Below are 10,705 nucleotides of genomic sequence, written 5' to 3' on the forward strand. Positions count from 1 at the left end.
TTCACTTACTTAGTCTGTAATTTAGTATCCCTAAAGATATATGCACAGTTCCAAGCATGTGTTTAATTCCATAATTTCCATAACCCTAAGAGCCTGCCCATCATGGTAAGATGGTAAGACACTGCACAGATCTTCCTCTTGAACGGAACATAGGCTCAGAGCCTGAAGCCTCAATAAGGCAACAGCTAAGCAGATGTTTAGCTACGAGGATGTCAGTATTCGTATCAGTATTTCCCCTTGCAGTTAACTGCATTTTTAAAGTCACCCTTTGACCCAAACACTGTGCTGCAAGACTTCAAGCACGTCCCTACACAGCTTCATGTGGCGCTGGTTGCCCGTGCCCTGGCCTACGGACACCACTTGTAGTGCGAGCGCATGCGCAGTGCTTTGCTGGTCAGGGTACGCTGGCTGGATGCAGGTGGGTGCACCCTGCAGCACAGGGTGAAAAACGCTGCGAGTTCTCCCTTTGCTCGGCTGCAGCTTAGCACTGCGTGTGGCATGTGTGGAGATGGGGCTGCTGTGGCCCAGTAGCCATGGCAACTCCAGTGCAAAGCCAGACTAGCCCAGTGCTTGCTGCCATCAGCAGCAGAACCAGCGTTGTTAATCCCCGTCCCTCTGCCACAGAATGTGCAGCGTCCGCAAAGTTTAACGGGGAATAGACCCATATCTTTCATAACAAGAAATAGGAGAAAAAAGCATTAGAGTGACAGGAGCACTGTGGCGCCTGTCATGGTAGTGCAGACCCGTCAAGCACCATGTGCTGAGCATCAGACCGGCGCCTCCAGCTGCTGCTCCCTGTCCCCACGGAGGCATCTCCACTTCGCACACCAGCAGCCGCTGTTGCGTGGCCCAGCGAGTGAGCCCAGGCTCCTGGGATTCAGGGAGCGGCAGGATTGGCTGTGGTCACAGAGCCAGGCGTCGACACAGTGCCCACACATCATCACCTGTTGCTAACGTGACAGCTTCCATCTTTCTCCTCATGACAAGATTCTGCTTCGTTTGACTGTCTTCTGACCTGGCTGGAAGCCCCTGCGTTTCCTCAGGCGTTGTGTGTCTGCCTGGCAGGATCTGTGTTGCAGACAGGTTTTGTCTTGTTTTGATGCCTTATTTGCTCTCTTCGGGTTTTCTAGATTTGTTTCAGAACTGTGATTTGTTAATTTTTGCTTGCCTTCCTGCTGAAATAATGTCAAAACAGTCATCAGAAAGAAACATTCCCAAGATCTTACTATTTTATAGTTCTCTAAACTTCCTTTTTACCTAGTCAAATGTAAACATCCCATACTTAAAAACACACCACCACCAACAGCAAAAGGCATTTCCATTTGACAAGCATAAGCTAGACTTGCAAACATGAAAAAGGGAGGCAGGGTGAAGAATCTTTATTGCTTAGTGAAAGGCCTGTAGCTCTTTTTTTTTTTTTTTTTTCTTCTTCTTTTTCTCTCACATCCAATCCCAAGATGAGTCAAATAGCAAGCAGGAGTAAAAGAAATATATTTTTAAAAGGTCAAGGAAAAAAAGAAAGCTATTTGACATTAAGGAAAAGAACATGAGTCAAAACATTGTCAAGATACATGGATACTTCAAAATGGCTGGCATTTTATACCTAACAGGAACCTTTATTTTCTCAAATCACAAACTGAAAGGATATGTATTTTGATCTGTACATTACAGAGAGGAATAATAATCACTAGTTGAGTTTCTTTCCCTTATTTCTCTCTCTTTTAACCTAGGCATCTTCTAAATCTTGCTTATTTGATAATTTTATAACATAGCCTTTATTTTGAAAGTTCTGAAATTACAGGCAATATTTGCTCCCAACACAGGTATCAAACCTGTGAAATAAGAGCAGCACTGCATTTATTATTTTTTTCCATCTATGTAAGCCTCCAGCATGAAATGGAGAACCAGCTTTGTCTAACAGTGTGTCCATCATTCCAGAGTTCACCCATCCAAAACGATTCAGTGGCACAGACTGGGTGTCTCATGATGCCATTGGTGACACCAGATTTTTTATATTTAGTATGTAGCCCTGAAATTTATTGTTTTAATCTTACACATATTGTAAAACTAGTGTTCTGGACAGAAAAAAAAAAAAAAAAAAAAAAAAAAACCTTTGTTACAGAGATGGAAAAATGTTGTCGAAAGGTCAGACCATTCTCTGCCTGGGTAAGACAGATTTATTGCACTCGTCATCGCTCAGGCAGCATGCTAATTCCAGGTTGGCTTTTGTGATCTTTTCTTTGGCAGGTGGTTATTTACTTCTTCTTTGCCAATATATAGGAATAATGCCAAACCAATAAGGCTGAGGTAGATAAGTAGGTGTTTTACAGTCTTAACACTCACAAGGTATGTGTTCTCAATTCCTCCCTTCTTCTGTTTATTCACTTGCCAATTCACTGTCACACAAGGAATATGAAAATGTCTGCTTTTTTTTCTCTAGTCCAGGTCACCAATTAATAATTTTCCCTCTATATTCCATGACTCAGCATTTGGTATGAGCAAAATTCACTCTTGAGAGTGTTAGCAAATGAAAATGAGGTAGTATAATTAAGAGAAACAGCCTCTGCAAAGCTTAACTGATATTCATAACTGTTTCTGTAATATTGTATTTGCTGAGCTGCTCCTGGTTAAAGAGATTAGATGTTTTACAAAACTGAGTGCCTTGTGTAGTAGCATCTCATGGAAACAGGAAATTCATGGAAATGACGTACAAAAGGGAGCTTCAAGCACACCATGTTCCAAAAATATGAACATATCGTACCAGTGATTAATTATGAACAGAAATTCCAGCTTCTAGATGATAGTGCTCTGGGGAAAAAATATTCAGGAATATTTTCAACAGCAATCACTCTTAGGATAGGGATGTCTGAGGCAAAATGCAAAATATTACTTGTGTCTTGCATTAGATTATTTAATTCTGGTATTAAATAATTATTTCATTCTGATGTTATTTCTTTCCCATGCCATCTCCAAAAGTCCCTGAAGAAGACTGAAAGAATTGGGCAAAGTTACTACTAGAAGGCAAAAGAAATAAAGAAAACCCAATGATTTAAATGTATATATATTATATATATGTATATCTGTTACCAACAAAAAGTCAGCATTTTTGATTTTATACCTTTATTAAAATGATTAAATAAGGAAGCAGAAGAATATTTCTTTTTGTGCAGAGATACAATATTCCTTAACATTTTTAGATTCAGAAAAAAAATAACAAAAAAGACCTAATACTTTAAATAATTATGTATGACAATCTAAGAAATAACCCTGCTTTAGATTCCACTGATAGTTCCCTATATAGAAGTTTTAGGTGAGAGACTGCTTGAAGGCTTCAATGCTAAAATAAATGCCCTATAATAAAAAGATGTAGATCTTTTTGTTGGAATAAATTTAGAAACCCAGAATCATTTTAGTCTAGTAATTTTCCAGCAGTGTGTCTGCAGTAAGTCTATTTAAAAAGTTTAATAATGAATTCAGAGTATCCGCTACAAAAAAATCTATAATCAAAAATATCTCTTACTTTTCTAATCTAGTGTATCAGATATCTGTCTAACTAAGATTTAAAATGCCATTTCAAAATGAGATATATATTTTTTCAGGAGGAAGAATATCTTTCCTTAATTGCAATTGAGAATAAATATAACGTCCTGTTTTCAGAGAGAAATAGGTTGTTACTCATGATTTCTTGGTTTGTATTTACCTAAAATCAATATAGAGAGAAAATAAATCATGGACATAATAATAATAACTATAACTCTGAACTTGCTGGTGCATGCACACACACTCAGAGAGAAGGTTTAATGTGTTGGTACTGAGCAGATCTGTGATGCTTGCATGCCCACAGTGGCAGAAACACGAATGTGGAGGATTTCATGCAGAAAGGAAGGATCGGCTGCCAAAATGCATGGTGAGACTTCCCGTGCCCTTGAAAAACAAACAAACAAACAAACAAAAACAAAAACAAAAAACACTTAATTCCTATTTTTCATCTCATTAGTTAGCTGTAAATGAAACTAAGGAATGCTCCAACGTTAAAATTAAATTTCTCCTGACGTCTACTCTACCCCATTCCCTAGTCTTTTACAGGGGCAGTTTGCAGAGCGGGTTGTAGAGCTCCTATAGGCGCCTCATCCTGCACCCCTCGCGGGGAGGAGGGCGGCTGTGGCGCACGAGCACTTGGGAGAGGCGGCCGGGGCCGGGGTGGGCCCCGCCCGGCGCCGGCCGCGCCGCTCCGCCCGCGCGGGCGGGGCGGCGGGCGCGGGTCATGCTGGGAGTTGTAGTCCGGCGCGGCGGGGCGGACGCGACACGCGGTGCCAAGGGGACTACGACTCCCAGGGGCGCGGCGGGCTGGGGCGGGCTGGGGACAGTTCCGGTGCTGATCGCGGCGCGCGCTGCCGGCAGAGCGTGGGCAGCAGCGGCGTCAGCGGGGCGAGCGGTGGCCGCGCCTGGCCATGAGGCACGAGGCGCCCGTGCAGGTTGGTGGCGCCGGCGGGAGGCGGCGGGCGGGCAGCAGCAGCAGCAGCAGCAGCAGCGCGCGAGGCCGGGCCCGTCTCCGCGTTCTGCCCGCGAGCGCCGCGGCGGCGGATCCCGCTGCGCCCGCCGGGTGCGAATCTGTGAGAAGTGTGTGTGCGTGTGGGCAGTGTGCATGTGTGTTGCATGTGTGTGTACGTGTGTGTGTGCATGTGTACACGTGTATATGTGCGTGTGTGTGCATCTGTTTTGCATCTGTGTGTGCATGTGCGTGTGAGTGTGCCTTTGTGAATGTGCATGTGTATGTGTGCGTGTGCATGTGTGTACACTGTGCATGCATGTGTTTGCATGTGCATGTGCACGTGTGTGAGTGTGCATGTGCGTGTGCATTTGTACATGTGTATGTGCATGTGTTTGAGGGAGTGTGAGATTGTGCATGTACAAATGCATGTGTGAGTGCATGTGTGTGTGAATGCATGTGCAAGTGTGTGAGTGTGTGTGTGTGACTCAGTGTGCATGGCTGTGTGTGAGGTGGGCCGGTGTGTGAGGGTACAAGTGTGTGTGCATGTGCACGTGAGAGTGTGAATGTGCACAGATGGGTAAGGGGGACTGTGTGTGCAAGCGTACAAGTGTGTGTGTGTGCATGTGTGTGTGTATAGATGTGTGAGGGAGACTGGTGCATGTGTGTGTGCATCAGGGTGTGCAGGGTGCGTGTGAGCAGCCGCCGTAGCAGCCTGGCCCCATCCGGCCGGACGCTCTTCGGGAGCCATTGGCGCTTCGCCCACTCGCTCCGTGCTCTCCAAGCATGGAGATCCAAGGTTTTAGCTCTCTGCTACGCCCAGGGCAGCAAAGAGGTGGCCCCTGTGCAACTGCTGTTATATGGAAAAACATCATGTTCATTAGCACTGGAAAAAATGAGTGGGATCCAGATGCGATTATTTCTATATATGCTTTTTAGCAGTTTCTAGATAGCTCTTTCAAAGCAATTTACCTTGAATAACTGCTCACTGCTTATTTATTAGGACCTGCTTTATAATCTCATGCAGGATCTGTGGGGCCCCAGTCTGTACATTCGAGCATGTTACCGGTGAGACATGTTACCGGTGAGACCGGTGAGACAATCAATCCTGTTGATTTTACACAGTGCAAAGCGCACTTTTACAGTCTGCTGTCACTTAAATTATGAATTGCAGCCCTGTTGGCTGATTTTTCTCATGTTGGATGTCTACTCTGGCAGTAATAATCTCAGTTTACAGGGAAGCTCTGTATTCTCTTTAATATGCGTGCACAGAAAGAAATCTCATAACTCTTAAGACAAAGTTATGTTGCTGGGGAGCTGGGTTTGTTTGACTTTGGACGGAGAACGATAATGTCATAAACCTTTCACTGACCAATTGCATGGGTGTCGCATGTTGAAAACTTTCTGCCAAGGAGGTGCACAATAAATAAGCCGATCTTCTGTAAGCATGTGCTTCAGTTTTCAGATTGGAGAACATAGGATGCTGCTTAAAAGGCTTTGAAGAGCTTTTCTTAAAAAAAAAAAAAAAAAAAAAGCAACACCCCTCTCCAGAATTTCCTTGTATAGGATGGAAATTACAGTTTGGTTGCTATTGGATTAGTGACATGACAGATGTTAAATTCATTGAGGCTGTAAAATTTAAAGAAAGGAAAATCCAGATCTAAAAAAAATGTGCTCGATGTGTTAAATATCTGCTTCTTGATTTTTGTATTTGATTGCCAGTAGAATGAAAATTATCATAAAACATAACTGAATAGAAGTCAGCAGAAAGCAGAGCCTTAGTATAAAAAGGGACAGCAGAGAAGCTATAAAAAAGAAAAAAACTTTAAATTTCTCTTTTTCAAGGATGGAAAAATGGTTAAACAGTGTCTGCTCTTGGGCATACCTCATCCAAAATTATTATGACAAATGGATTTTTCCAAGGCATGAAATTATGAGATGTAATTTCTGAGTGCTTCTACTTACAGCACTCCCAGAACACTTAAATAATATTCTTATTAAAGCTTCAAGTAAAACAATATTCTATTGTGGGTTCTTCTTCTCAATAGTCTTTGTTTTTTCCAATATTAGGCTGGTATAGTTGGTCTTTGTTCAAATGTGTCTTAGACTGGCCGAACTAATTGCTCGATTTGTCTCTTTTAGTTATCTATCTGCTTTTCTACAAGAAAGAAATATAGCTGCTTCTTTGCACACAACAGGTTTATGGAACAGTCTGTTATGGAGCTAACATCTCTCTGAACTGTAGAGAAACAGGAAGAGTGATCAAGCACTTTTTTTGTATTATGATAAAACCAAGTGAGAGAAGAGTGTAAGCACTATTTTTCCATACCCATCTGGCAATATAACCCCCCCCCCCCAAAGACTATGAAGCTAAAATGCAAGAGAAAGATGGGAATAACGGCCTATACAGGGACTTTGTATCTCTATGTTTGCAATGTCTTTATTTTAATCTCAAGCTTATGCTATTTCTCTGTAGCCCAGAAGGGTCAAAATGATCAAAGAGGGAGTCCGAATAGCCCTTTCTGAGACAGACTACCTGATGGAAAAGTTGCCATTGTTATCTGCTGGATATAATTCAATCTGGGCAAGAGTTTGTGACAACTTTTAACTTTTTTAGTCATGTTTTCAAAGAAAAAATATAGTTGTGTTTATAGGCAGGGAGAGCTTTGGTTTAGAAATTGAAAGCAATTAACTCTTTTATTTCCGAGAAACACAGAAGTTTCTGCATGTTCTTTTAAGAGTTTTTCTGAATTACTTGAAATACTGTGTGTCTCTTAATAGTTTCCCCCACAACTTTGGTGGCACTCTGAAAATTAAAAATTCAGTGATACACACATCAATTCTTTCACTTCAAGTTTCACTCCTTGTCTGACTGTGGCATGCAAATTGTCCATGCTCCTGCACTTGCCAAAGCCAAAAAGATAAAGTGTAGTTTGGATAACGGTCATAATGTTTATCGGAACATATAGGCATTAATGGTGACAATCTGTAGAAAATGTCACATCTTTGCAAACCCTGCTTTACACTTAGCAGGGCATCAGCTCATTTCAAAGGTGAGTGAGGCCAGAAAGGTGAGGGAAAAGTAGGAAATGGGAAAGGATCTGTAAAGACAATGTGAATATTCCTGATGCTTTTCCAGGAAAATAAATGAGCACTTTTTTTTCAGAGCTTTCTGTACTCTGCTGTTACTGTGGTGGGTGTGCTCAGACCAAATAGGTTTATAAGAGATGCATCCAAGCAAAATGGAGAAGGGCAGCAGCAATAAAGAAAAGAAAAAGCCTGCTTCCAAATTTTTAAGAGTTTGTTTTAAAATTGTAATGAAGAAATGCCAAATCAGGGCCGTTAGATGCAGGAGTTATCATGGCAATGTGTGTCCTATCATTCAGCAAAATTATTCAATACCTCATTGTAGCACTGGAGTAGGAGAGCATGCCAAGCCACTGAGTCCTCACAGCAAGTTATATTTTCCTTTTTGTTCGTTAATCAAGATGCACTTGTAGTCAGTAATCCTCCCTCTGTCACTGCTCCTACTTGGGGGCTACTCTTTGGTGGAAACTTGTGCCTTTGCTGGTGAAATACAGTCTGATCTCCATCTCAAAGGCACTCACGACTAGTTTATACTAATTTCTTCTTAAAGTCCAGTGTCCACTCCAGTATAAGTCAGTCTAAATAGTTCTCCTCATTCTCTGATGCATCTCCAGATTATTATCTATACTAATCAGCTTATGTTTTACTGAGCTTTTCAAGATTTCTTTCATGAGGTAAGCTTTTCATTCCTATGGTCTTTCTAATAATCTTGCCCTGTACTTTCCATTTTGAACTCAGTTTTCATGAATGTGGTTACCCAGAATTGCTACTAATGGCATCTCAGCAGTGCCTTGGGCAGTGGCACTGGTACCTCACTTTTTCGTTTGGGCTGATGCAGCCGAGAATCTGGGACTTTTTCTCTGTTGTTGTTGCTATTTGGAGGAGCGTTTGCATTAATACCGAGAGTGGGAACTGGGCGTTTGTTTCTTAATTTGCCCTTTCTGTGCAGAAGGTAAACTTAGGTTAAGGGAAGATGGCTGGGGGAGCCTTAGCTCACCACAGGCAGGTTCACCAGAATTCGTCCACTAGGCCACGTCAGAGCTATTCCCTACCGCTCCAGGAATTCTGCTTCCCGGGGCAGCAGGATCTGCCAGGACTGAGCTCACATTCATGGAACCAAGCAGCTTCTTTAAAATGTTTTAGGCCCTCACCTCTTTGTATCTTCTCAACATTGCACAGCCTGGCATTTCAGCATGCTGCTTATATAATGAAACTCTTCTTCATTTCTAACTACACCTTTTGGACAGGGTTATGATACACATATTCATGGCTATAATCTCATTATACCTTGAATCAGATAAGCTTCCAATGCTGCCAAGTACATTGGTTCACAAGATGTGCTCTGTAGATGGCTGGTGAACCGTAAATTCCAATAAGTGGTTGGTTCATTGTCCACATAACTGCGTTGTCTTACTAATTGGTCAATTAAAACTAGATGATAAAGGGGATCCACAAGGATTTATGCGAATTTGCTGTGGTCTGCAGGGGAACAACAGAAGTAGCCTTTGAGGCAGAACAAGGGGTAAGAAAATTTACCTAAAATATAGTGAAAAGGAACAGGAAAGTTACAGTATATCTCTGAAAAAATCAGGAATAAAATCCAATCTCTGTTATCGGTCTAGTACTTTACCCCTAAAATTATTACTTTCTTCATAATTGGTTCATATTGTCATAGAATGAGTGGAGATTATATATTTCTATATAATATATATTACTATATTACTATGTATTTAAGAATCTTGATAACATTTTGGCTACTATGATGATGACATTCGATTTGTACATTAGAGACACTCAGTTGTGATGCACCCTCCATACAGGTCCAGGAGTTACAGACATTGATTTTTCCCATTATTTTCCATTGCCAAACTGTATTACTTTAAATATGTTTGACTAATATTTGTCAAAAAGCAAAAAGATCACTTCACAAAAACATTTCCTATGCAGGAAACTGTCTTTTTATCAGAATAATGAGTAAAGTTAGTTTCTTCTTGGACAGCAATGTAAATATCTGCATTTCTACACTCTGTATAGAAAAGGAGTGCTGCTCTTTGAAACAACTGTAAATCACTGTTGCTGAAGAAGCCAGGAAGTGTATTTCCTTCTTGTAGATAGAAATAGGACATTTTTTTTTTCCTGGGTTTACAAGATAATCTTTTCCTTTACAAGAGAATTGTTTTATCTTCAAAAGAAAAGAAACTGTGAAAGATACAAAGGAATGGGACTCAGTATTTTTGATCCCATCATTTCTTGCCTTCTGCAAGAAGTCCTTTTTTACAGGGGCAATTCATTCTGTATAGACATTCAGAGTGGGGTGCATATATAAGTGCAAACTGAAGTGATGCGCAGTCAAGAAGGTCATGGCCCTGTGCCCTACTTAAGGGAGAAAGCTGCTCAAATTAATTCTGTCAAAGTACAAGGTCCTCTAAGGCCAAAAAGAGTCAAGTATTTCATTACAATCATGAGAGTGGAATATAAGCAATATATAATATATAATTATATAAGCAATATAATGCATTTTCAGACATTTGCTTTCAGCCCATGCCCCGTTTTGCCCTGTTCTCTTGGGAGCAAGGCAGCAACTGAACATGAGACTTGAGAACTACTTGGATTTAATATAGCAAACTCTGCTTAGTGATTAAACTTGACAATGCCATAAATAATCTTCATTTGAAGAGATTAAAGATGGCCTGAAGGTGGGGAAGCATATAATGCCATCTGGTTTTGTTCCTGAACCACAATCAAGGTGAGGGCCTTCCTTCTCCCCACTACTAAAGTAAGGATCAGGAGTCTGACAGCTCCTGACAATGTGTTGTGATTGTTGGCCTGAGCTTAGATTGCCCTGTGGGTTCTCAGGTCTGTCCTTGTGTCCTCTAGGAGGTGGTCTGAGACTGCCCTTGGTGCTCAAATCCAAGTGGGTGTAAGGATCTGAGTGAGGACTCATTCTGCAAAAAAATCAGGTATACAACCTGCTAATGGAAATAGCCTTGTGCATTTTTTTCTAGGAGAGATTTATCCCAAAGAAAAAAAAATCTCAATTTATTTTGCTGAAAGTGATATGTGCCTAAAATATCCATTTAATCATTTGAACACAAAGATAAAACTTTGTCAGAATAAAGATAAGGCTTT

General features: G+C 41.3%; 1 protein-coding gene across 1 annotated transcript in view; it reads left to right on the forward strand.

The window, feature by feature from the left end:
• The first annotated feature begins 4,418 nt into the window (after nucleotides 1-4,418).
• The window catches only part of LOC104574774 (ras-related protein Rab-3C-like), a 148,659-nt gene continuing 142,372 nt past the window's right edge, over nucleotides 4,419-10,705 (forward strand). Inside the window, exon 1 of the mRNA XM_088529874.1 lies at nucleotides 4,419-4,475. Coding sequence (XP_088386000.1) covers nucleotides 4,452-4,475 — 24 coding nt within the window. The 5' untranslated portion in view covers nucleotides 4,419-4,451. The remainder of the gene's footprint in view (nucleotides 4,476-10,705) is intronic.

This window comes from Tinamus guttatus, unplaced genomic scaffold (genome assembly GCF_059628265.1).
Source record: "Tinamus guttatus ecotype Peru unplaced genomic scaffold, ASM5962826v1 Tinamus_guttatus_pri_ptg000353l, whole genome shotgun sequence".
Lineage (NCBI taxonomy): Eukaryota > Metazoa > Chordata > Aves > Tinamiformes > Tinamidae > Tinamus > Tinamus guttatus.